The sequence below is a fragment of the Micropterus salmoides genome, unplaced genomic scaffold (genome assembly GCF_014851395.1).
Source record: "Micropterus salmoides isolate LMB-PRFRI ecotype aquatic unplaced genomic scaffold, ASM1485139v1 Ms_hic_scaffold_19, whole genome shotgun sequence".
Classification (NCBI taxonomy): domain Eukaryota; kingdom Metazoa; phylum Chordata; class Actinopteri; order Centrarchiformes; family Centrarchidae; genus Micropterus; species Micropterus salmoides.
In genome coordinates, this window is record NW_024041039.1 from 20,231,011 (window position 1) to 20,258,539 (window position 27,529).

General features: G+C 41.9%; 1 protein-coding gene across 1 annotated transcript in view; it reads right to left on the reverse strand.

The window, feature by feature from the left end:
* LOC119910706 (ryanodine receptor 3-like) overlaps positions 1–27,529 on the reverse strand; it is a 123,569-nt gene that overhangs the window by 17,615 nt on the left and 78,425 nt on the right. Inside the window, 38 exon segments of the mRNA XM_038729443.1 lie at positions 930–1,026; positions 2,663–2,775; positions 3,337–3,471; positions 3,571–3,630; positions 4,935–5,105; positions 5,934–5,948; positions 6,375–6,467; positions 6,579–6,666; positions 6,790–7,030; positions 7,755–8,078; positions 8,425–8,555; positions 8,640–8,721; positions 9,029–9,267; positions 10,136–10,196; positions 10,910–10,959; positions 11,144–11,265; positions 11,358–11,425; positions 11,518–11,633; positions 11,825–11,948; positions 12,237–12,312; positions 12,478–12,540; positions 14,956–15,102; positions 15,216–15,305; positions 15,831–15,909; positions 16,013–16,176; positions 16,692–16,832; positions 17,582–17,672; positions 17,919–18,139; positions 18,987–19,156; positions 19,672–19,792; positions 19,874–19,982; positions 20,140–20,326; positions 20,603–20,738; positions 20,817–20,920; positions 21,232–21,364; positions 21,996–22,110; positions 22,303–22,576; positions 27,192–27,323. Of these exon segments, the coding sequence (XP_038585371.1) occupies positions 930–1,026; positions 2,663–2,775; positions 3,337–3,471; positions 3,571–3,630; positions 4,935–5,105; positions 5,934–5,948; positions 6,375–6,467; positions 6,579–6,666; positions 6,790–7,030; positions 7,755–8,078; positions 8,425–8,555; positions 8,640–8,721; positions 9,029–9,267; positions 10,136–10,196; positions 10,910–10,959; positions 11,144–11,265; positions 11,358–11,425; positions 11,518–11,633; positions 11,825–11,948; positions 12,237–12,312; positions 12,478–12,540; positions 14,956–15,102; positions 15,216–15,305; positions 15,831–15,909; positions 16,013–16,176; positions 16,692–16,832; positions 17,582–17,672; positions 17,919–18,139; positions 18,987–19,156; positions 19,672–19,792; positions 19,874–19,982; positions 20,140–20,326; positions 20,603–20,738; positions 20,817–20,920; positions 21,232–21,364; positions 21,996–22,110; positions 22,303–22,576; positions 27,192–27,323 (4,883 nt within the window).

Below are 27,529 nucleotides of genomic sequence, written 5' to 3' on the forward strand. Positions count from 1 at the left end.
CTTTTTGGACCCCATGAACATAGTAAAACACACACACACACACACACACACACACACACACACAGCGGATGAAGTTCAGCCTTGTTAAAAGGTGGAGATTGGAGTTAAGCATGACTCTCCATGAACCCAGTTTACACTTTATCATAGACTTTTTACCATTCCACACCAGAGCAGAGACCACTCATGATAGCGGACACACTGGAACTGCTTTTCCTGCAAATATGTGCACGTGGTTGGCTGGAAAATGTGGTGCCCTGTGGCTTTGAATTCCAATATTGTGGGGAAGATCTGACTATTAAAACGGCTAAAGGAAGATTAGATTTTCAAAAGTGGTATTAATTCAAATTTTATCTTTATTTCAATATTGAAAAAGAGAAAAACAACACGCACCCAGGGTAATTTATTCTGCTCCGTTTCATGAATCCTTCAAGCATTTTTAATCAGTCTATGCGTATTAGGCTGTAGGTTATCATGGGCTACAAAGTGCAAAATATTTTTGAAGCACTTTGTGAAGTTGTAAGAAAGCAGCTACGTGCTGTATTTCTTCTGCTTTCTCTACAAACTCAATGCATGACTGTGATGTTTTATGATTATCAACCTTCAGAAATTTCATTGGTAAGTCGTCACATCGTGGCGGGATGCCCTCTTACCGATGTTGGATGGGACACACTGGTCGAAATACACCAGCTGGCTCTGACATCAGCGGTGATGTCATGCGTGCCAAAAATGGGCACGAATGACATCATGAGTTGAAAAGACGTATGAATGACTGAGTGCGACCCAGTGGTACGTGGTGGAAATGAGGCACTTTCAAGCACTCTGAACAATGACACAAGTAAAGGAAAGTGGTACTGTAGGGGTGACGCTCAGCTCCCCAAAGCACATGGGTACCAACAAGGGGGCACCTGGGGGATGACACAAGTACTTACTGCAAGATCCTGCACTAGCTTCTCCTCAAAAGAGTACTCCTCTGTTTCTATCCATATTCTCTGATAGGCCTGGAGGAAGAGGTTAATAGAGCGATGCCTGAGGAAGGGTGAGAGGAGATTAGCCCGGGTTAGATAGAAGCAGAGCAAAAGAGGGGAAGGTCCCTTTAGTAGAGGTTAATACTGGTTAGTTTAGATTACCGGCACATCCAACTGGTCAACTGAGAGGAAACCGTCATGTTACTTATAAATATAGAGCTGTGACGTAAATACTCTCCGCCAGGCTAGTGTGATCTAGTCACAATTTTTTTATTATTATTAAATCTAGTCCTAAATTCTCATCAGCAGGCAGCAATTATAAATTCAGACTATATCCAATGACTGATTATATGAAGTACCCATGTATCGTAAAGGAAATACACTTAATAGCTTTCTTGGCAAGCTTAGATGAGAAGATTAATACCACTTTCATGGCTGTACGCTAAAAATGAACTTGGCAATTAGCTTAGCTTAGCATGAGGACTGGAAGCAGCTGGAAACAGCTGGTCTGGCTCTGTCAATAAATCTGCCTACAAGCACTTCTAAGGCTCATCTGTTTTTGTACATATTATTAAAAGAGTATGCAGACATGAGAGGTGTATCAATCTCATCTGACTCTCAAAACGAAAGCAATTAAGCATATTTCCCAAAACGCTGAAACATTGCTTTAAAGCATTTGGTATAGATTCAGTTTGCTGCATTACTGCACAGATATGGACCAGTGAATAAACCAGTGGGGATATCTGAATGGGAGTTAAATTTGTAGCATAAACCGTGCCTGGAGGAAAGCGAGGGGTAGTTCAGAAAGGTATGCAAGGTCATTCAGTAGCAACGTTGGGTCAGCACTACGTTACCGTCAGCATGGAGAGCAGACTGTCATGGTCTGTGTTCTCATGCATTATCTCCAGCCAAATATGTCGGTAGGCATTCAGGAAGTAATTATTATTTTTGTGCCTGAGGGGACGAGGTACAATAGAGTGTGACATTGAGGAGAGAACAAAGGCTGAATAGAGAGACAAAAGAGAAAAATGACGTCTGAATGTGTGAAACTCGGGAGAGTCAACATTATCCAGAAGCTTCACATCCATCCCTCAAATACAAATCTACGACTCCCAATTCAAAACAAACAATTGCGCCTGCATTGTAAATACTGTCTAACAATTATAAGCTATGCAGTGTCATATTTCACTGTCAATAACTCTGAATAAATGAGTCATGCTGTCAGGCAGGCGGGCGGCATCGTCTGAGCACATTTTGAAGATGGCCACTCCGAGGTTGGGCCTCCTAATTGTTTTCCTCCCTACTGTAGCTCTCTGCCTGACTTCCTGTGATTGAGTTACAGAGCAGCGGGGCATGAAATTGCTTGTGTCCCTTTTTTTCTACTCCTTCATAACAGCTGCAGGCAAGACATTTGTCCTACAAATGGACGGAGGGAGGCTGTGCATTAATGCAGGGTCAGAACCCAGGAAGAGAGTAATGAGAGTTGTGAGTCAGACAGAAGAAGAAGAAAGTGTGGTGATATTTGGCCAGAAAACATAGAGGCAATGTGACAGAACTTTCTACACAGTTTCCCATCTGGTAGTAGTACCACAGGGGCTCTCTGCAATTGTTGAATGTTGAGTATCTTCTTGGGTTCATTACAGTACAGCAAACCTGTAGAGACTATTGGCGTAATGTATACAGTCATACAGTCATACCTTGGCAGATTATAAAGCGGAGCCATGCGGAAGCAGGCGACGACCGCTCGCTTCCTCTGCTTGGAAAGCAACTTCTGCCATACACATTTCTTGGATCTTAGAGGCTGCTCCACCTAATGGGATTAGAAGAAGTCAGTGTTAAGATTACATCATTAATCAACACACTGCAATGGCAATCTCTACCAGGTAAACTTGAGGGGGGGAACTGAGAACTGGAAATTTCACCAGGTTTTTCCTCTGTCATGAACCTGACTGTGAAAGGAGAAGCGCTGTAGAGGGGGAGTCAGAAACAATCAAGCAGCCCAGTGCAAGTTTGCTGTCAAAGGATCAGGGCGATTTGTGTTTCATCACCTACGTCAAAACAAGTAAAAAGCGGAGGGTGCAACACACAGCAACAATGGAGGAAAATATAAAGCTCAATGTTTTTTAATCTCACAATATGCTCTGTACACAAGGTTGTGAATGCATTCATTATGTGCTTTGACGAATGGAGAGATGTGTGTGTGAAGGTGACCACACCCTACCAAGATGTCAAGGACTGGCTTATGCATGCCATTGTCTACACTGGGCAACAGTTCTCCAGGGACCCTAAAAGAAATGCTACATCGTCTATCTTTAGCACAACTGGGTGTCATTTACAGCTCTTCGGGTATGTATAAATTTTTGATCCTGACCTGCTCCAGGTTGAAGACAGCAGCAGAGATCCTCTGGATACGGTCCACCACCCTCTCAGGGTCTGGAGGCCCCTCAGTTCTCATTGCTATGTCCCTGTACAGGTTTAGCTGCCACCTCACTGCAGGGTCCTCTGACTGAGAGTGGGTTACAAAGAAGGATGTGAAATACAATATATACAGTCTTTGGAGGCTAATAATCACTTCTAGCGATGATAATGATTTCGACATGCTCACCTTTTCTCGAAGATGCAGATTCTGCCGAATATGATCTTTGACCTCTTCATCTGTATCTCTCTATTAAACAACAACAGGAATGAGGAGGCACATGTGAAGCTTTATTAATGTAGCTGTTTCAAAGAGATGTTCCTGTTTGAGTGGAGGATAAATGTCAGAGATGGGGACTCGAGTTTGAGACTCGGACTCGAGTCGCACTTAAGTCGCGCACACAGTGACTTGAGACTCGTCCTCAAAAGACTTCAGACTTGACTTGGACTCGAGGTGCGGGACTCGTGAACAATGTTTATTTTTAGGAAATGAGTTTGCTGCTTTTCCCCTCCCTGCATTACCTATAACCTACCTATGTAACACAACTACCTGCTGCGCGTGGCCACACGTAAGAGAGGACAACAAACACCGGTGCCGTGCCGAAAAGTGATTGTCTGCCAAAAACTGATTGCTGTCCGTGGGAGCATGCGCAGTTTGTTAAATCTGTATCACCCAGTTTCTTTACGACTACACCTTCATCTGGGTAACACAGACATAATGTGCAAATAAACATCACTTTATGTCCGTGGTAAGAGCACAGCTATGTCTTTGTGAAACCTGTTTTGTTTTTACTGTTTCCTTTAATGGAATAATCACAATTGTGGCTAAATAAGTGTTTGCAGATTATAGCGTAATCAGGCCTGACATTTACGTGATTATAGGCAAAAACAGAAGCCTGTTGTTGCTGATGGATTATATGTTTGATAGGCGTATGCCTAACATACTTGTTTATATTTGGAAAACAGACTGTAGAATATAATTAATATGACTTACTGCTGAGTTATATATAAAATAAAGACATGATCTCTTTTGCAATTATCCTTATGTCTCTACATTATTTTACTTGCTGTGTACCAACCAATCCAGACCTTTTTTCCTGTTAAAATACCTTTAAATGGCCAAACAACTCATAACATGCAGTATTTCACTTGCCAGAAAGTGATTGCAGCCTCTTTTCTGCCCTGAAAAGTGTTGATTTCATTAATGAGACACTGTTTGAGAGTCTGGGGGATGTGTTGACTTACAGTAGTTAATAAGCTGTCATTAATTGAATTACACATTACATGGTTGTGCTCTGTAAGTGAAAAACAGGTTATAGTTACAGAATTCCTTATAGCTATGCAATTTTATAAGCAACCTGGACTGAACGCAGCAGGTGATACAACATTCGTAATAACCATGTGTGACTTGAGACTTGACTTGGACTCTAGTTCAGAGACTTAAAACTTGACTTGGACTCTATGAGCATCCCTGATAGATGTTGCACTTGGGTTTTGATCTCATAAGACTCATGTCAAATGTGTGGGCAGTACGTGGTCACATAGTTGTCTCACCAGGAGGTAGCGGGTCTTGGATAGAGTGATGAGTTCCTGGTCTCCTGGGGTACACATGTTGAGGCCGATGGGCAGCATCTTCTTCAGTGCGGCCACAATCAGTGAGGTCTGGATAGAGTAGAACTCACCACGCCTTTTCTTGTGTCTCCTCTCCTGGTCTTGTCCTCCAGACTGAAAAAATCACGATATTAACCTCAGACAAACACAAAGCGGTGAATTAAAAGAAGCTATGGCGAAATACTATACATTTTGCTATATTTAACCTTGCACTACATCACTTCCTTTCAACATTTAAACTGATGCCATAACAGTATTTCACTGGAGCTTACTTCACAGTGGGAGCACTCACAGTGTATTGAACAAAACCCAGAGGCGACTGAGGCATTTATTTTTCAGCCCTGGCAAAAATCTGTGACCAGACTTAATTTGTGCTACTGAATCATTAAGAAGTTTCACACCTCAGCTGAAAAGTAGAACTAGCAGACTGCCGCTGTTGGAGCAGCAAGGTGCTACCCGTGACGGAAAACTGCACTTCTGAGCCAAACTGAAGCAGCTGGCTCAGTGAAAACACTCATTTCCACATTATTATGTATACACTGACAGACACACACACACACACACACACACACTTCACTACACACCAACTACAACATAACACAAATAGCTTAAGGTAACTGTTAGCCAAAGACACCACGGTACCACAATCCATCAACTACAAACACACCGGTGGCATGTGATCACATGATTTGCTCCAGGAGGGCTGGACTTCATTACTCCAGATGAGACGTGTTCCGCCCATAAGGGAATGAGGAATGACCAAAGTTACCATGTCACACATGGTGATGAATGGATACCACAAATAATCAGGTGACATGATATATAACTACACTATAGACTATATAGCACAGCGGCACAAGCTATTGGCTTTTCTGCTTGAGGACTGGAGCATTTAAGCCAATAAGCTGGCAGGTAAACAGCTCATGCACTGCGTCACTCTACCTTTTCCTTAAAGGACTGTTTGAGACAGAGAGAGACAGAAAGAGAAAGGCAGATAGAAGAAAATGAGGAGAGGGCAGTTAATGGAGGCACACAGTCCACACATGGACGTGCGCTGCAATGAAAACCATTTGTTTGCCTTTAAACAGCTAAACCAGGCAGACAAGAAATTAAATGTTCTAACGCAAGTAATGCCGACAAGGGCTGTAGGTAGGGAGGAATATCTGTCTACTGAGGGATGAATGTTAGTTTTCTGCCATCTATTGTAACAAGCATACATGCATAAATTCATACACACACACACAAGTCAGTTATGATCCTGCTTATTTCTACATCTTTTTCAGCTTTCTCATATAAACATGTACACATGTTTGATGGGTCAACATGACTAAAGAAGTTTAAATCTGCTGCCAGAAGAAGGAAATAAAGTTAACAGTGTCCTACCTTTGACATCTTGGTCTTATTATCGCCAGTCAAGAAGGAAAGGTTGTTGATTTCATTCTGGACCACAAAGTTCTGCTCCTCTCTTTTGAAATTCTAGAGACAAACACCAAGGAAAGCTTTATCAGAGCTCTAATTCATAGAGGCTGCCTCTTTTTTGTTGTTGTTTTTTTGCAGCTAAACAAGTATGGAGATGATTGAACTTACATGTGACTTGCACCAGAGGATAAATATCTCAGCAACCATTCTGAAGAGATCATTTGAGTCAGCGTCTGGTTCCTTCAGCCACCTGGACCTGAAATAAAGGGAGAGATTAAATACACCCTGTGCATTTTTTCTGCAAACACTAACATCGGCGCCATCTCCTCCTAAATACTCCTTTAAAACAACTCCATCACCTACTGCTCAGTGAGCTCACCTGTTGTTGTCCACATAGCGGATAAGCATGGGGTAAAAGGCATACAGGTCCCGGCAGAGTACAGCAAACTCATCCAGGATGAGCAGCTCAGCCTCTTGGGTGTCTCCCTTACTGTCTGCCTTCAACAGCTCTTCCTCAGCCACCACCTTCACTGTCTTCTTCTTCAGCTTCTCCAGTGTAGGCAGGAAGTGGCTCTTCAGCAGGTCTGCACGGGCCTTGCTAATGATGGGTTGCACGTACACTGAACAGTGAAAGAGAGAGAAAATGTCACTTTATGAGACTTCAATGTGACTTAAAATGTGTGTGTGGGGGGGAGGTTGCCAGTATTTTAGGAACATTTTTCTTCCTGCTCTAAACTCAAAGATGTCGCTCCTTTGCTGGTGTTAGGGTTAGTTGTTGCATTTGAGTGGGAGCAACACCATTTTGTGGAATAAATAAAAGAAACAGAATCAGAATCAGAAATACTTTATTGATCCCCGAGGGGAAATACTGTAAAGAAAACAGGGTAGTCAGCATCGGCAGTGATAGCCTAGTCTGGCAATACAAAGACATTTCAGTTATGTTAGACTGATGTGTACTGTGTGTGATGCGATGTCCGTACTCTGCACCTGTCAGTTATTGTTTATGTGTGCACTCTCATTATGAGCCTTTGGGTTGCATGTTGCATATTTTTCAATAGTACTTCAAAAGTACACAAACTAAGGACATGAAGAACTATTTCAGTACTATGTCTGGATTAATATTTGCTAAATTAAACTGAATAATAAAATTCTGGACTGCCTATAGAGGCTGACATTGGACTAGTAATTCTACATGTCCCTAGGTTCATGCAGGATTCCTGTAAGATGGTAACAACACAGTCATTTAAAAAAACATAAAAACATTTTTTTTTAAATGAGGCCGGCATTTATGTGAAAGGAAAGTGAGGCAACCTAGAGTGAGCTTTTATAGCAACCCATGCCCACCTGCAATCCTCTTCATCCAGGAGGCCTCATCAATGCCCAGGTTGTTGTTAAGGATCTTGAGGATGTTGCCCAGAATGAGGCTGAGGTGCTCTGAGGTGACGGTGGTGCAACAGACGCTGCCCCCACTGGCAGGCTGGTTCTCGGGTCCCCTCTCCCACCAGTATGACAGATAGTTACACAGCATGGGCAGCACTACCTCGATAACGTGAGGCATCTCCGTGTACCGTGCTCCAGACTCAGCCATGTCATTGATGTCCTTCATCAGACCATCCAGCCGCGGCATCCCGGGGCACATCTCCTCGACAGAGTCTGGTATGCCAAGGACTGAAAACATTACAGTCCTTGGTTACAACAATGCACTGTTGTTTACATTATCAGATAAAAACTTTCTTATTATATATTTTATAAAGGGGATTTCTCAGATTGCACAGTAAATGTGCTGCCGATATGTGAGAAGATTTCATACACATACAGTACAGATAAAAGTTTACAGAATGTATACTTGAACATATGATTAAATATCTGAAAATATATGTATCAGCTTTTTGTAGAACATGTCAAAATGAGTAATAGACATACAAGTTCATTATCCATAATAACAGCTGTTTGATTTGCCACCTTGGTCCTGGTAATGAGCTCTTTTATTTTAGAATAATTACTTATGACTCACTGGCTCGTTCTCTGGCACTCTTGGTATTAAAGACAGAGCAGGGGTTGTACGTATTGAGTAGCGGCTCCAGGAAGGCCACAGGCATGGCTCCGGCCAGGGTGGCGAGACAGTGGCCGAGAGCTGGTAGCTGTCTGAGGGACACAGAGAATATGAGAGTTGGTGAGCATGCTGCATTGAATCTCAGTGAGCTTTAATCAGTGTTAATGCTTAGATACCTTTCTACATAGATGTTTTTTCCAGTACCCAGCGCGTAGAGACTCGTCAGGATTCGATAGCAGGACACTTGGACATCATCCACTGGAAAAAATAAAGAAAATTAGAACAAGACTCTGGAGATCATGGCTGCCAAAATTGGGATGGGAAATGAGATCTAGCCATCTAACAGGAGTTGAGATATTTAAGTCTGGAAATGTGGATGTCTGACAACAACCATCATGATACAGGAGGAATGTCACTGCACGTCTAAGCGACAGATATGTTCCCAGAGGTCAGGAATCAAGAAGGATGTAATCACTGTATGCCAGTAGACTTAACATTGACTCTAGTTTTTTTTAGCAGCCTCTCGCACAATGTGTTTGATCATTCCTTCGCTGTCAGGACTTACAAAGCAGGTCGACTCCAAAGTGGTGCTGAGTGATGTGTTCAAACAGAGCGGTTAAAATGGGGAGCAGAGCTACAGTGGTGTAGTTGATATTCTGCGACACCCCTTTCATCTGTGAGCGAGAGTGAGTGAACTTCCCCAGCTTCAGATTCTCGAACGTCTTCTCCAGGTCCTCTGCGGCATTCTCAAAGAACGTCCTCAGCCCCACCCTCACCAGCTCTGAGCCCGACTTCATCACCGTCCTGTTGGAGTGAAAGAGGGATAATTGTCAGATAAACGACTGAATGAGGAGATAAGCAAAGGCAGGTGCTATGATAAACCACTGGATACCCCTTGGTTTGAAAAGGACAACCCTGTTTACCCATGGTAGGACACACTCACATATGCAATTACTCCACTCTTACAGTCTGTGAAGGTTTTGGTCGTGAAATATGAGACTTAAGTATCAACCTGACCGCACTCACACTGAAACATCAATGATTTATTTAATGAATATGGTAGATATTTAAATCTAGGGTGAGTTTGCCAGTGTTGGAGCTTAGACATATCGTATGACACTCTGAAAATAGCACAACGTATAAATATGATTAGCCTGCCTATTTTCAGCATTTCACAGTTCATAACATTTCTAAATAAATTACCCATTGTTAAGCCTTGATATGGTCCCAGTAGGAAGGATAAATGAAAGACAGAGTCTATGGGAGCTCTTTAGCATAAACAAAACACAATAATGTATTGCCGATTCAGCCTCATTACGTGTGAGCTGTATTAACAAACAGTACATTGTCTTTTAAGAACACTATAAGCCTCGGGCAACATGTTGTGTATTAAATTTATTTGCTTATTTAAATGCCAGAGGATGTTTGTTGTTAATGGCTCCCATAAGAAACTGGCGTAATAACTGTTTAAAAGGAAATGTTCATGTCAAATATGCTCCTCATCAGGGTCCTACAGAGGTTAGGTTCAATGTCATTGCTTACACTGGGAAAATGGAATTGTCATCATCAAGCTGAGGGCTTTGGTCAAAATTGTCCTTTTTTTTCCTTTTAAGAAAAACTCAAAGGTGCCAAGTTACTTGTAAGACTTGAGTGCTGCCAAATGTGTACTCACCTGGTGTCCAGCGTGTGAGCCAGAATGTGAAGACAGCTGACAATGGTAGTGGAGTCACTCCCTACAAGACAACACAAAAACTAAAGCGATAAATGTGACATGAACATGAACGGAGTTTCTCATGGCAGCAAAGATGTCTGTGTACGTACCACACCCAACAGCCTCCAATCAAATGGGCAGGTTACAGGGTTCAGTTAGATAAGGTTAGTGGATCAATATCTAGTTCACCCCCTTAGTTGGATTTGGGATATCCACTGTGGTTAAAGGCACGATGGTTAAAGTAACCTAATGAACTGATATAAATATCAAAGCCTCAAAATCGAAATAATCAATCATCATTTCAGTGGCGGGGATTCAATTTTCTGTTGTTTTAATGTCTGTACAGTAAATATGAAGCTTAAGATAGCAGCCCAATAGCTTAGCTTAGCCTAGCATAAAGACTGGAAACGGGGGTTAGTAGCCAGCCTGGCTCTGAACAAAGGTAACAAAATCAGTCTACCAGCACCTCTACAGCTCACTAATGAACACGTTATATATTGTTTGTTTAATGTATAATTAATTAAAAGGGCAGTTTTACAGATAAATGCTCCAGAATTTGGTATCTTATATGTTAACCAAAAGATTCTAGGTTTGCTTTTCTTTAGGCCAATGTTAAAAAGTCCTTAAGACGAGACACTTCAGTTCATGAGAACCAAAAGACATGAGAAAATGACAAGCACTCACTTTTACACACACACACACACACTGCTGACCAGTCAGTAGTAATCAGCTTACCAAAGAGAGAAATCCTATGTCTGACAAGAGCTGCCAGTTTACAAAACAGGCTGGAGGTGTGATGGATAGACAAAGGAAGGAAATCAGACAATTACCATGAGTACATTCTAGGAAAGATTAGAGATTAGATAGATAATTAAGATTATTTAAGAGTTTAGGCTTTTAAGTAAAGAATGATAAAGAGTTATTGTCATGCTATATTGATGCAGGTAAAGGATTGTTTTCATTTTGCACCTAGTGACCATCTCCTTCTCCTTGTTGGAGGCGTAACCGCTGCTGCTCAGGTTCTTGTTAGGGGAGGACAGGAAGTAGAGAGAGTGGTTCTTGAAGTACTGGTCGATGAGAGGAAGGAGAACCTGAAGGAGGACATCGTCAATGACAGGATCAGATTAGGCTGATGGAAATTCAGTTTTAAAGAGTGATCTGTATGTGCACATAACATCCTTACTTTGGCAAAAAACTTGATTTCCTGTTCATGAGGGGACCTGTCTGTTTTGCCGCTGGCAGCCATGGCCTCTGTATTGGGAGCATACAAATATATATTTAATATTAAGTAACATGACTACTTTAAGTCTCTTGTAGTCATGACCTATGTAATGTTACCATACCCAGGTGAGCGATGAACTCCTGAGCTGAGTCGACATACTTGAGCAGCTTCTTTAGGAACTTGTAAGCAAACCTCTTCTCCATGGAAGAGGAATCATGCTCTAAGTCCTTCAAACCTCTGCAACACAATAAGATATTAGCTACATATCAACACTTTAATACCACAAGATTTTCTTGTAATTGCATTTCATAAAGGGCTCTGTTGACCACAGATAGTGGAAATGGTTAAAATGGAAAAGCTATTATGTAGCGTAAAGTTTCTTCAAGACATGAACATGATAATTTAATGACCAACATCCAATAATTGACCTTGTGATGCTGTAGCCATTGATCTGCAGGAAGCGGAACAGGTCCTGGGCCTTCTCTCGATCACGGGCCTTCTCCTTGGCTGTCAGCGTCTCATAAGGCACCAACAGAGGGTGTGTTCCCCCTCCTTAAACCACATACAGCCCAGTGTTAAGTAAGACTTGATAAGTCATGGCTCTCTACTGTGTTGCTGTGTGAAGGCAGATGGTGACATGAAGTGGATGCACAACTCAGATGAACCTATTTAATCAAGACCGGCGAGGCAGACACATGCATATGCTTACAGGCACATATAAACACCGCAACAACGAGCAACACTTCACATCCACGCATGCACACATACTGTCTTTTCTTCTCTGTTTTGCAGGTATCTCTATGTAATATGTGTCTACGAGTGAATTCATTAGCAAATCACCTCTGCTTCCAAGGTCACTCTTTTTCTTCTTGGCCCAGATGTTATGGTAATTTTCAGCCACCACCTCCACCATCCCCTTGAACCAAAGACAAACAGTACATCTCAGTAAGCAGCATCTCCCGCCCACGTTACTCATTCACATTCAGGAACTATTGCTTTTCATCCCGTATTCAGACTGAGAGATCGTTTGATTTAATGAAGAAAAAAAAAAGGATGGCAGAACAAATGTGAGGTCACTCACCTGCAATTCTCTGGATAGAACCACGTTGCTTGTGTCAGTCGGGCTCGGATTGAAGCCGTTTGCCTAAATATTCAAGAAGATGAAGATTTCCAGTGAGACATAGTGTGTTATTTGTTCAACACTTTGATGACATACAATTTCTGCTTTAACAGCATTTGTTGAAGGATTATTCTGTCTACAACCTTTCACTCCTTTATGCAGGGAGAATAGCAGCAAAATCAGCATTGTGTCCACAGTAAATAACTGTCTGATCTGAATGTGTACATCTGCACACAGTAACTGTCCTCAAAGTAAGACTATTTCATGTAAACTGATAGCAGCTATCACTATAAACCAGTGATTTCCAAACTGAACTACAAAAAGTTGTTAAATTAAAAAAGCATATCCAGATGATTGTGTTAAACAGCCAAATCTTTACTCTCTCTCTCTCTCTCTCTCTCTCTCTCTCTCTATGTATATACCATAAACCTCTGATTAATAGCCTAGGCTAAAATCACTGAATTGATCCTGCCTATATTTGGGACAGGGGTCCATATGGGACAGGCCTTTAATTCCTCTTGCACAAAAGTGAAATAGGCTACTATGAAACAGTTTATTTATTTCAAACAGAATATTACTTGTACAAAAATTATCCAATAATATCAAATGCACGTCATTCATTTGATCTAGCTCCGACAGACGGCTTATGCGATTTTATTTTGAAGGCAGCAACATATTGAAAACAACACGCTGCAGGATGAGAAAAGTGTGGCAGAAGTTAGCGGACAGAGAGCAATGGACTTCACATGACAGGATTCATAACTTTTGTTGGAAACAAATTTTTATGAAAAGCTGTTTGGATTCTTTTGATCGGTGGACCCTAACAGAGTTAAGGAATTTAAATAATCAAGAAATGGACACATTCAGACTTAAGGAGCAGACTTAAGGTAACTTCAGTCTGCACTTTTCTTTTTCTTTTCATCTCTTGTACCATGCCAGTTACACTGGTAAATTTCTAAGAATTAGACTTTGGGACATTGTTGTTTCCATTAATTGAACTAAAAGATTGAATTGTGGAGAAGCTAACTGATCTAACGATGTGTAGCATGCCCATAGTCCTACTGACATACTGATCATACGTTTAAACATTAATATTTGTGTTAACGATCTAAGCAGCTTAGAAGCAGCCTAAGCAGGTGACCCCAGCAGGGTTTAAGAGGTTTTATACATCTGTTTAATGGAGACCTGCGTTTATTTGTCAAAATGTGTTCCCACACCAGGCCAGTAAATGGGGTAGAAGGCTATTTGGGACTCGGCTATTAATTTAAGTTTTACGCTATATAATAAACAGCTTTATTCCAGCCGTCATCACTCAGAATGGAACCGTGAGTACTTTTATTATGTTTTATCTACAGTATACTGTTTACTGTCTACTGTCTATTGTCTGTGTTTGTTTCTAAATGTGAGGATGACTTCTCCACTGCAAAGACAGGAAAGCAGAAAGGTTTAAATAGTTAGCTAAAAGTAATAGATAAAAAGCTGAAATTCTTTTCTAAAAGTATGGATTTGTTTGTTTAAAAAAATATGATATTATTTAGCTAAAAGTATTGGTGAACAGTTGAAATTGTTAGCTAGACGTGACGGTTAAAACAATTAAATTAATTAGCAAAAAGTAAGGGAAAAAAAATATTCAAATAGTTAGTTAATGGTAATGGATATAAATGGTTGAAAGGTCCAGCGTCTGCCACTCCAAGTGGTCGTAATATAAACCAGTTTAGAATCAATACCTCGATGATTGGCTCATTTTAATGGCATGTATAAAGCTGCTTGTTTAAAGGTCATATTTGCTGAAACTGTCACTAAATCCTGACAGCAGTATATGAGACAGATAATCTGAATAAAATCAGGTTCCTCTGACTCCTCCTACTGATGTCATGTTGCTCTTATGGACGAGTACCAAAGAGGCACGATGACAAACAGTGGGTAGTAGTGGTGTACTAGACTCTCATTCCACTATTAGATGCTGTCGCAGCTGCCTCTGAAGTCTGGGGTGTAAGTGCAACCAGGGTCTTGGCAAGACTCTCGCCAAGGAGAGCGAGCCCTATGCGAAACGAGGTATCAAAGGGCAATCGCCTCCTTCTTGTGGGATTGCTGGAAGGGGTTTAGCAGAGTGATACAAACAGCAGAGAGAAATGCAGAAGGTTTTGTATATTCAATTATAAAACTGCCGCTTTAAGAGATTGGCAAAATAGACAAACAAAAACAAAAAATGTTGTCTCAAAAAGAATTAAGATTTTATTTTCATGCATTAAAAATATTGGAGTATGAGTATACTTACCATACCAGAGAAAGAACATTTTCTGGAGAAAGATATAATTGTATGACCCTTCTACTCTTAACATACCTTATATGGTGTGGTAATGAGAAGTTTCGAAAGTGTTTGGAGGACAAGCAAATTAGATGTTAGTGTTTGTCTTTGTCATATTCTTTGCACTGTACCTGAGAAGCCTGAGAGATCTTTCGCATTTTCTCACTCTCTCTCTGTTGAGACATGCTTTCTCCATCCTTGGTCCTGTCAATGCTCCAGCCCATTGCCAGCATACTCTTCAGGGACTCTCTAATTGGCCATCTGTAAATCTCTTTCTCCTGAAGCACAATGACAGAAATGGGGGACAAGGAATAAGACCAGAGGCCGCAATCTTTAGGTTATCTCTTTAATGTTAATCTTCTTCACAGATCTCACATTCACCATTCTGTACCTTCTCTGTCAGGGCTTTGTAGGTCCTCAGCTGAGGGTGAGTCTTGGCCTTCTCATCCACACAGTCTCCATATTTCCAACCCAGCAGCACCTGAGGCGCAAGCACAGAGGGATGTACAAGGGTGAAAGCAATCTAAGGACATGATTTATTATTTGGAAGACTGGGTAAGAGATTAAGCACGCATAACAAATTAAGGAGTCATGGTGCATTCAGTTCTTGCTGTTCTCAGCTCTTGTTAAAATTTCTGACAGATGCAACAATGCAGGCTAAGCAGTTGGCAGAGAGTAAGGGCTTTCTACACAGAGACTAGCACAATTATTGTCAGCATGCCCAGAGTATCCATTTCAGTAATAACAAAAAGTAGGCATCACCAAAGGAAACAATGCTGCGATATTGGAAAAAAGAACGATCCCAAAATATTGATTTGAATATTGATTTTTCTTTTTCATTTTGAAATGACTGAAATGCTTTCCTGCTGATTTTGCGTGTAGTATTTCCTCAAGGACAGACATTTTAAGTGTCCTTTTCTTACAACACTCGTAACTTGTTCCAAGTCGAATACTATGCAATTTAATACTCATTTTCCCAGGTGAAAGCTCTTATCTTTGGCCTTACCTTCTCCGCTGACCATTTCTCATGGGAATGCTCTGCGTATTTGTTGGCAAAGTGCTCAAGCTTCTCTGGAAGAGAAATGCTGAAAAAAAGAGAGTGTGACGTTTATGCAAATGTGTGTTACTGAAGTCATGTACAGTCATGTACTGTGCATATTATTGATAACTGGCTCCGACATGGCTTACTTAGCAGTATTGACCGGTCTGGGGTCAAAGTTGCCCTGAGCATCTACAGAAACTGGCTTTTCGACAGTGGTACTAATGGAGGCGTCCACGTAGTCCGGTGGCAAAGCTCCAGCTATGGCACTGAGGCAAGGCATGGCCATCTTGAATAGTTCTGGGTCATATTTCTGCACAGTGAGAGAAAGTAAGCAAAACTTAGCTCTTAAAATTCTGTTTAAGTACAGTCGTGCAAATGGTATTCTTATTTAACAAATACAAGTAATGTGTTTGGTTGTTCATGTACGTGGGACAGGCAAAGTGTATCAGTGCAGGGGGCCAGCAGAAGAGATGTTTAATGAAGAATTATTCAAAAAGCTGAGGAACCAGCGTGCTAGAAGCTTTGGATCAATAACAGCTGTCCAGATATTGATGTTTTCAGGCCGGCCCTTTACAAGGCCTCCGTTCAAGAGTGCGCATTTAGAGAGATGTGCTGAGTCCAGCCATCTGCATCACCAATAGTCCTCAACATATTTTTGCCAATAAGTCCCTCGCATACAGGTTAATCAAGACTGTGATGAATAAGGTGTCTTTTATTTAACTGCTTATCCCTTAGTTATTAGATGTCAAATTTAGATAGATAGATGCTCAAAATTGCAAAGGACCCCAATAAGTAACTTTGTGCAACACATGAGTGGCCCCTCACCCTCTGGGACAGAGAATCAAATACTCCCCAGAAGATTTTCTTGGTGAGCAGTAGTTCATCCTCCGATGCTGTGCCGTAGCTACCCCAGCCCGAAGGGAGGCAGTAATACTTCCAGTTCTGCTCATAGTGGTTGGTTAGCAGCTGGAGGACACAGACAGAGCAAATGTCAAGACAAGCAGAGGGTAAATACACAGAATTTGGTAAACAGGACAGCTAACTGGCAGGCAACAAGCATGCAGCCTGTACACATACTCACAACACACTGGCACTGGGCCATGCATAGCAAATAGCCCCTCAGAGGAAATCCGTTCTCCCACACTCAGCACAAATGAAATCCGAATGTGTACATGAAAGTATAGAACAAGTGTGTCCACCATTTCACAGGCTAGTCACAGTCTATTAGTACCAGTATTTCTCTGTGTGGCCAGACAGATGCAGTGGAGCCAACAAGCCTATAGTCACACAGTCCAATACTTCATCCCCTTGTTTTCCCTCCTGTAGCTGCCCACTTCTTACACGCCAGATGATTAACACCATGGGTGTGTTAAAAATGTGCACCTTTTGAGTGTGTGTGTCTGTGTGTGTGTGTGTGCGTGATTGAGAGAGAGAGGTAAACATTAGCACATTAAATGTACACCTGCAATAGACCTGCTGGTAACTCCTGACAGAGCATTAACAAGCAGTGACCAGACAGACAAAAACAAAGGTTAGATTATGAAGAAAAGTAAAAAGAAACAAAAAAAGAATTGGCAGAAAGATAATGCGGCAGAAAGGAAACAACTAAAACTGAGGCATGCAAGCAGAACAACAGGCAAAATGAGATAAAGACAGGATACAGGATGGCAAAAGGATTTAAAAAGAGTGAGAAAATTTGAGAAATTGTTGCCCACCCTGAGAGGCATCTTGCAGTAATCAGTCAGCAAGGGCACATCAAAGACGAGGCGGTGCAAGAGCTGCTGCAGCATGGAGGGGCGAAGGTGCCTGCAGAATAAGGTGAGAGAGAGATAAGATTGCCTGTGTCCTGGCCTGCCTTTAACTATAACATCTTCAGACTCTGACCACTTTTGTCACAGGATATTTAGGGAAACCAGGCCTCGAGCTATAATGGAGTTTTGTCGGAAAGCAGATAAAATCTACCGTTGGTATTGCTAGTCAAAAAATAAAAGCGTACAACCTTGAGAAAACGTTTAACTCTACTTCTAATAGAGAGTTTGGTATTCTCCTCACTTGCAGACAGCCAGCAGGCACTCCTCTATAGCATCTCTCTGGGCCTTGGTGAGCGAACGGCCCTTGGAGAGGCGGTAGATGGTGTGCAGAGTGGAGTCGATGAGGGTGGCGTAGTGCTCGGTGCCAGCAAAGAGAGGGGCGCAGCGGGTGAGGAGGGGAAGCAAAGCGGAGCCGATGTAGCGGTTCATAGCCAGGGCTGTCTCTGTGGTACATAGACCCTCCTATGAAAAGAAAAGGTCAGAGGTCATACAACATGTGACAGTGGTGACATTACTTCACAGTGAAATAATGTAACATTAGAAAGAGCAAATAACACATTCTCCCTCTGAAAAGTTTTCTGTTGCTAGCAGTGTTGCTGCTGTAGACTGTTATTTGGTCTGGTATAACTAGCTTATAGTGGCTAATGTTAGCAAACTTAACATAGATATTGCTGTAAAACTTACATTACTGATTCAGCCCACTGATTTTCTTTTCTACATGGGCTACTCTTAAAGTGATGTAGCATTTAAGATTATCCCTTAATTGTTACTTGTGGTTATAGTGACCACTGTTTAACAAAAGTTACATAGTCTTGCTCTAAACATCTCCAGAAAATTCATAGATATTGAAGTCTTTACCAAAGGGCTCTCCTTGCCGTCTATAGAATTACCAGAGGTTATCTCAAAATAACTTCTGCATTGTACGCATCTTAAGCATAAAGGGGGACTCCAGCTCACAAAATAGTTGACTCCCTTGTGTGGTGCTGTCCTTTAAATACACTTTTTAATGTGTTATGTTATAATAGATTCATTTTAGCCAAAAGTCTGCACCCTATGCATGTGAGAGTTTAGAGTCGAGCAAGCAACGGTTTTCTTCATCTACCTAAAACTCTATAAACTTTTTGTTGATATACAAGTCTAAAGAACAGTTACATTAATCAACCTAAGAGAAACATGAACTGAGGGCTTAATGAGGAGTTCCTCATTAGTATAAAAGGTTACCCAATATTATTGATCACGAACCTCCTTGATTACAGAGGCTGGCCATTCATTATTTCTCTTCCGTGTTGTTGTTGTCAGCTTTACCTACCGTATCGAGAGAGGTAGCAGCCCTCAGGTCAGGAAGGAAGCCCACTTCGAGCAGGTGAAGCAGAAAACTCTGGTCCTCAATACCATACACCCGGTCCAAAAACAGCACCATAGGGGCCTTGTGATCTGGACAGAAGCAGGCCGACATGTCCGGCTCTGTCACCGACCCATCTGAGAGTGATTTGGACAACGCACAACGCAAAAACAGTAAACCACACAGGTGTAAAGCAGAGAAATACCCAGAACAGCCTACAGTACATAATGGCAAGTCGTTTCTGATTAGAGGTGTCATGTATATTCATTAGGCAGGATGCAGCAGTATTTTCTGCTGTATTCTTGGTGCTGGAGCCGCCACGGCTTGCTGTCTTCACTCTTGGCCTGCTGACACAGCCTGTGTGGCAGTGGTCTAGGCAGCAAATTTAAGAGGTGAGTCTTGCCATGCTTATGCCGATCAATCAGTAGAGCAAGACAGCTCACTATAGAAATGATTTGGCTTACTCAGAGCTATTGTAGTGTGCAGTAAAGTGGTGCGCTGATTAAAAAGGCATGAGCAGTGAAATTAAATCAATAACCTTCTGCCTTACACTGAATGTGCAGACTTTTGTAACCATAATACTTTCACGTGAGCTAGACATCCTGTAGTAGCATGCAAATGAATAGGATGTGTGCTCTGATGGAACCAATACCTTTGTTGGTGATGGGCATTTTGAGCGGTATGCTGATAATTCCCACAAGGTCTTCAGTAGGCACCAGAGAGCGCAGGATTGCGCGAATACGCAGAGCTTCACCTTTGCCTTTGTTGATAAGCTAAAGAAGTGAAAACGGGAGTGAAAAATGGAAAATCTGAAAAAACAACAAACAAATAAATTCGGTTACTATTAGACCTACATGCATCTCTGGAGCACAACGTCCCAACAGGTCAATGAGCGCAGAGTAGAAGGACATGATGGCGTTGCCCATGTGTACCACCTCCTCCTCATCATCACCATCAGCAGACCTGACAGCGGAAAAAGTGAAGTGGTGTTAAGGGAGAACATAAAAGAGGACGAACATTTTTAAAGGGCATCAGAGCAAAGCAAGCGGGATAAGCAGCTAATCTTAAGGTAAGTCCTCAGCATTGATTTGATAAGCTTTGCTTGATCTTTATGGCTTACACGTCAGAGCTCACTCCATGCACTGAGCCCGGCAGGTCCAAAGCCGGCGTCTCAGAGATCTTGATGGCTTCCTTCATGGCCGCAAGCAGGCCGTTCCCTCCCTCTCCCCTCAGGGCAGGTCCGAAACACTCTGGACGACGGATCAGCAGCTTGACCACAACGCTGGAGTTCTCCTCCACACTCTCGCCTGGAACACAAATATAATATGATATGAGTACAGACAAGAAAATACATAATTAATGTCAGCAAGAAAATACAGCACATGTCCATGCACATGTCTGTAGCTCTAACATATACACAACACTATCCCTAAGACTCAGGAAACATCTCCAGCCTCAAGCAGCTGGACAATTGCTAGCCTTATTCTATATGTTTAGATAGAGATACAGTAAAATAAGAAACAGAATGAGAAAGTGAGTGACAGAAATAAAGAGAGGCTGGTGGATGGTAACTGCAGTTGTACCGTTGACGAAGACAGCAAACCGCAAGAAGGAAAGGTAACGCTCCCCCTCAATTGGGTTCCAGCCGATGTCTGGATAGCCTTTAGCCAGAAGCATTGGACAACTCTGGAGACCACAGCCTGCTAGGTAGGTGACCACCTACGGGTACAGCACATACATAACATCAAATATAGATCAACACTTCATCCATCATCAACATTGTCTTTCCAGTCTTACCTTGTCCAGATCAGGTTCTTCCAGTGCCAGAGCCAGGCCATTGTTGTCCATCACAGAGGAAGCAGCCACATCTAGAGGAGTGGAGCCCCTCATAGCTGGTGAAGCTACAATACAAAGCACACTCATAGAATCTAACCATTTCCTCTATGCACTGGATGCATTTTATATTAGCCTGTGTCTGAGTTCATGTTTCAATGAAGTGCAAACATCAGGGGGTGATGTTTCCAGTCCTTCCAAAATACCACTGACAAGTGATCTGCCAACAGCTGATTAACATCAGTGTTATTCATTTTAGGTTCCACAGGGTTTATGGGAACCAGCTTATGTAGCACTGTGCACACAAATACATCATCAGTCTCCAAGAAGAGAATCGTAACAGTAACAGCCAAACAGAGAAACAGAGAGGCGTACCCACCTAGGCCCACACTGCTGTTCTCCAGCAGGTAGCTGAGGTGGTCGAACATGGCTTTCTGGTTCTGACGGCTGATCCGGCAGAAGTAGCACAGGAAGCGACAGCAGCTTGCTACCATCTTGGGGAAGGCAATTTCCTGTGGAATGGCACATAGAGACTAAGTAGGGTCAAACATCTCCACTGGTTGGATTAGAAAACAAGAGAATTAGAGAAAGAGAAATCACAACCAAGAAACCTTTTCGTACAAAGGGTTCATCACAAATTGAAAAGTGCAAGTTCACGGTCTTGAAATATTTCTCCGGGCAACGGTCTCATCTATTTATGAACAGAAATATAGTAGACTATCTTGACAAATTGAGGTTGCTGGTTTATTCTGGGGTACTGAGTTTATTGTTGTAATGACTTTCCCCAGGCTTGTTACAATATAAAGTCCACCGGATGTCTTCGTCCCTAATTAACGTCTAGGCCTGACACCTTCACACAGCCAACCAGCCATCCTCACTCTGCCCTCTTCTGCCCTCCCACCCAGACTGTGATGCTGTCAGCCTGAGGAAAGAGCCCACCTACTGGGACCACGTCTTCATTAATGCACGCTCACCCTGCGTCCATGCAGCACACACAAATGATAACACGCAAAAGTGGACTGAAAACACAAACTTTCTCAGTGAGCAACATCATTTCTGGCGAGGTGGTGTGGTGAGCCCTGTGGGTGCCTCTTTAATAACCTGTGTGAGCAGAAATACATTTAGAGGTAGAAGTTGTTAAACCTGGGACTTGTCTCCTCCAAGCACATTGACCATGACCTCCATAACAGTCTCATGCATGCCCAGTATTCTCATTAGGTTGGGGTGCTGATAGAAGACTTTGTTGTTCATGATGTCACTGGAAAGGAAAAGAGACACAGTGGACGCTTACCATTAACTGAAAACACAGTTTTAAATTGTGTGTCTAACTACTATGAAACTAAGGATAGCAATACCAGAAAATTATGATTTGTATAAAAAGGTAAAATTGAGCCAATAACTTAAACATATTTAACGCAAGTAGAGCTCCTCTGATGCAACCACAACCTACCCAAGTCCATCAATCATGAGCTTCTCCTCCTCTTTCCCCATACGAACAGATAGCAGAGATCTGATCTGACCGAGGGAGGCCAGGAGGTTGATGGTGTCCTGGACCGAGGCAGCACTGATGGTGTAAGTCTTCCTCATGGCCCGGAGCAGCTCCCCAATGCTGTCATACTGCCTCCTCAGTAGGCTGAACATCTTGCGGACCAGCTCTGGATCCAGAATGTGACACTCCTGGGCCCAGCTGACCATCGTCTGAGAGATCAGCTCCTTCAGGTTAGCTGGAGAGAAAGTTGGGTAAAGATGATGGATAATTTCCTTTTATAAAAGGAAACTTGTTCTTCCATGACAATTACTTTATTTGCTAGGAACAACCATCTATTTTTTTTCAGTGGAACAATCAAGAAACTGAATATGTCTTAAACACATATTTATGACCATTTAACAAAGTAAATCATATATGCCTGTAGACTGACTAGACTGAGGGTCAGACAAAATAAAGTTAAAATAAAGTGGTGGACAGATAAGAAAAAAACAATGAGATGTTCTTCTGACTATTGGTTAGCCTAAAAACTGTAGAATTTGCAATTCAACTCATGACATGTAAAATAAGTGGAATGGCCCTCTATCATTACAGACATCATACTCTTTCTCAGAGACAACATACAAACTTAAAGATACTCAAACATACTTAAAGCAACAGCATTTGTCTTGGAGGCAGCAGAATACTCTGTAAATACCGTTTAATACGTTAAAGGTGCAGTGTGTAATATTTAGGAGGATCTATTGATTTAAGAGCACATGAACACCCCGAAGTCGGAAGAACAACTTTCCAACTCAGGAAATAGGACCATCCAAGGAGCATGTGAATGCAACGTGAGATGTTGGTTGCATTTGCATCTTCAAAACTACATTATTACACTGAACTTGAAGATTGTAATAGAAAACATGCATCTGGGTTTAATTACAGATGTATTAATTATGAGGGTTACTGGTTAGAACAAGAAAGGACTTTTATATTTACAACAGCAAGTTAAGATTTGCCTTAAAAATAGCAGAGAAAGACCTTCGGCAGTGAAAAGCTCGCTGCATTGTCCTGTAATCCTTACTGCATATTACTGGCCTTAGGAGGAAAATATACTGTAACCTTCCTTTCATTAACTGAGGCCACACTAAGACAAAGCAACGCTCCTTATGGCATTTCTCCCTTAAACACACAGACACATACAAAGATACACACACACACCCAACACAATGTTCTATTAGACTGATGTTAAAAGAGCTTCCACTTGACTGTGTGCTCCCATTTTCACTTAAGCCATGCATTATAAAAAAAAGACGCCCAATTCAAAGGCTGTAGTCCCAAAATGATGCAAATAAGACCTTGAGCACAGAACACAAAAAGACAGCTCCTTCATAGTCTTTTGTGTGGCTTGAATCAAGCTAATAAGACTGTATGTGTGCATCAGCCACATCTACAAGCCCCATCTTCTAAAGGAGAGGTACTCAGCTGTGTTTCAACAATGGCAGAGTTAATTTTATTCTATTCTATGGAAAAGAAAACATAGTGCTCATTCATGAAAAGGCACATTTTCAGCAGAGCGGAGATGAAGCCCTGTTATGTAACAAATAAGGTAAGGGAAGTAGCAAAGGTATTAATAGTTACAGTATAATATTCTGCTTCTGTGGTTCAATGGAGGTATTTGTCTGGACAGCTCGTATGTAGGATATCCTTAAAGCTTCATTACAGCTGGATCAATAGTGTGCACATGTGGGTAAGCGCATGTATTTATGAGCCTGTTCTTGGGTTATGAATACACACAGGAGGGACAAACATCAATTAAACAACTCAGAACCATAAAAGAAGCAATTTATACAGAATCGATTTCCTTAAAAGTATTGCAATTAGGTGATTGTATTTTTAAGACCCTTGTATCTGTATGGCTGATTGAATCTGTTGGTTTTCCAAAGACTACTTGACACAAAGCTGTCAATCAATGCAAGGTTTCAATGCAAGGTTTTGTGTGGTGGGTGGGGGAGCCAGTAGAATGTCACAGTCAGCGGTAACTGATCCTGCCGCCGAGAGATGCGTGGGTGTCAGGGAAAGGGCAGAAGCACCAGCTTGCTCCAAAATGAGAAGAGACATTTCTTCCTCTCAGCCAAGATGCTTCACAACACCTGACACTCGTTCTGTCACAATATCAAACACACTCGTTCGTTCCCTCTCTGTCTATTTTGCTCTTAAATACACCCCTGCAGCCCTTTCTCTTCCTCTCAACACCCTGACAAACAAATCTGAACGGTGTAGTGTTACACTGATGGAGGCCAGCAGTTTTTATTCTGTGAGAGTCCACACACAATCCCTGTGCTCTCACACACAGATTTCTTCCAGGCAAGTCGTCATGTCTGAACATTAAATGCTTCTGGTGGATAAACCATTCATCAGAAGAGGAAAACCGCTTCTGCGCTCCTTTTACTTCATTCCCATGAAATAATGGCACTGACAACGGCGCCTTTTGTATCTTCATGGTCTTATGCAAGATGATGTGATGGGAGGAGAAATTATAGCTGGAGTAACAGAATACATCATGTCATCTTCACTCCGGCCATTCGCCTGCCTCCTGGCAATTCCTTCTCCTCTTCTTATATAAGATTTTCATTTGGTTTTCAAAATATACACCATTTGTCGCATACACTTTTCACATACAGTATTGTAAAGTACCTACAAGGAAATAACTCAGACATGACTAAACATGCATATAAACTAAGCAAATCCAAGGTAGGTTAAAATCAAGGGCAACTGGACTAGGTTCAAGATACTCGTGTTTCACCTCTCATCGGAGAGGAAGACATCTATACTAAGCAAACAAAGCAAAACACAAATAAGCTAAACTAACAGTACTTGGGTGATCACTTTGGTGCAGACTGCATTGGCATGAAATTTTGCACAGACATTCATAATCCCTGGAAGGGTGAATCCTTCTTACTTTAGTGATCCATTGACTTTCCATGTAGCAATACCAGCACGGTGACATTTGTGTTTATGAGTGTAATGTCTCAACAACTACTGAATGGATAACCATGGAATCTGGTGCACAAACCCATTGCCCCCTCACGAAGAAGTGTTTGGTTATAACACTGGAGATCCCTTAATTTTTCACCTAGCACCATCATCAGCTCAAAAGTTGTATTTGTCCAATACTTTGGTTTGTGAACAAAAACCTGCAAATCAGTCTCTCCTGTACTTTGTGTTCAGTGCTAATTAGTACATTTTAGCATGTACATGTTAGCATACTGTGTTCCAATTTAAAAGCAAATGCCACTGAAAGAAAAAAAGAAAACATCCCCACTAATAAGATAAACAAATATGGCTTCCATTTCAAGCTTTAACATTTACTACTAGCGTGCAGTATACTGTATAAAATCCCACAATTATTTAAAGAAAAAATATTTTTAGCATAAAAGAATATGCCTGCAGAGATCTGCAATTATTCCACCCCCTCCCCTTGTTTTCTGACGCCTCCAGCTGCTACAGAGGTAGATGTGATGCTCCTGAACTGCTGCTGCAACCACAACCAGCCTTCTAATCAATCTGCCTTTAACACAACACACTGCAGAGACCACCACCAACCCTGCAACTCGTTTAAGGAAAAATACACACTGCTATATTTTCATCCAGCATTGCTCCTTAGAGATCGTTCTGGTGGTCTTATATGCTCCACGTCAGGGTCACACCAAATCCCAGTGGAGAGATTGCCTTTCAGCAGCACATTTTCAAGCCTAAATGCTTGATCTGCAATTTGGCCACTTCTTGTTGCCAGCATTGCTTCAAGAATAGACAGGGGTGGTATGACAAGGGCCAGGTTCTCAGAAGGGGTTTTCAGAAGTAATAAACTATCCTGTTACACACTAGTTAGTCCCACTATATAGGCAATTCATTAAATGCAGACAAATGTGTCTTGTTTTATTGCCAGAACAGAGTAATTCTCAAGAAAGATCACATATAAGTCCAGCAGAACAAGGTTGAATGTATTTTCTACCAGTTAAGTAATAATTTGCAATCAGCAACTTCATTTGTGGCCCTTACACAGAGTGGTACTGAAAATTACATACAACTTGTTCCGCGTTTATACTATTGTGGCACCCCGTTTATTGAGTGCTGTGATTGAAATGTGTTTTGTTCCTGTTTGTGTTGCTCATGATTGTGCAGTTGTGCCAGTGCACGTACGCAAGTGTCTGTGTGTTTAATCAGGTAAAGGATTTGGTTTTATCATCAATGTTTTTTCTCTCATCCCTCCTGTCTCGTCTCCCCCGGGAGCGGCTGACGGAAGACGCTCTTCACTCTGGAGCCTCTCCTCCACCCAGCTCCAAATTACCATAATGAAATTGAAAAGAAATTGAAATGGAAATGACTGCCACCCGGTGACTCAGTCCACATGACACCGGCAGACAAACAGAAGCAAGACCGAGGGTGCTGGAGCTGCAATACAGGAGCTCCTGCTTTTAATTCCCTCTCTCTCTAAGTGGGAACACAGACAGAGAGCTTGTACAAAAAGAGGTGAAAGAGACCATAAACAAGAATGTAGTGTATGAGGGTGTGTGTGTGTTCGGGGGATCTTCGGGGGCGCTTACGGGAAGGTTACAAATGCTGTACAAGCAATACAGAAACAGAACACGCCAAGTTCAATGTCTCGCTCAAGGACATCTTAGCAAGTTTTGGATATTTGGACCTAGAAGTAAAATCTTTGCTATTCCCAAAGCTTTAACCGTTTGCTTTAACTGATCTTTCTACTGTATATGCAGTATGTTGCTATGGTTACAAGGCCACAATTGAAAATCCCTTATCACCCAACGCTAATATTTTATGTAGGACTATAAAAACAGTGATTTCCTTACATGGTGCGGCTTGCTCCTTCTCTGTGGGCTCCTCTGCTTTGTGAGACTGGCTCTTGATCTTGTTCACCAGCATTAGGAGGCGCCCTTTGATAGATGTGTCTTGCTCGTCATCGTCTTCCTCCATAGGGATTCCTGCACAACACAAACAGATGGACATAACTATATACGTGGAGAGTAAAGCATATTACAGCAATATATCTGCCAATCTTCGCTTCCTTTGGGGTTAGCAGACATGTCATGTCTATGATACGTAGCATGGGATGTATAGTAACCCCTATTTCTCGGCAGTTTTGAGTTGTGTTTTATTGGAGGGTGCCATGACAGGCCGGCGCTATGCG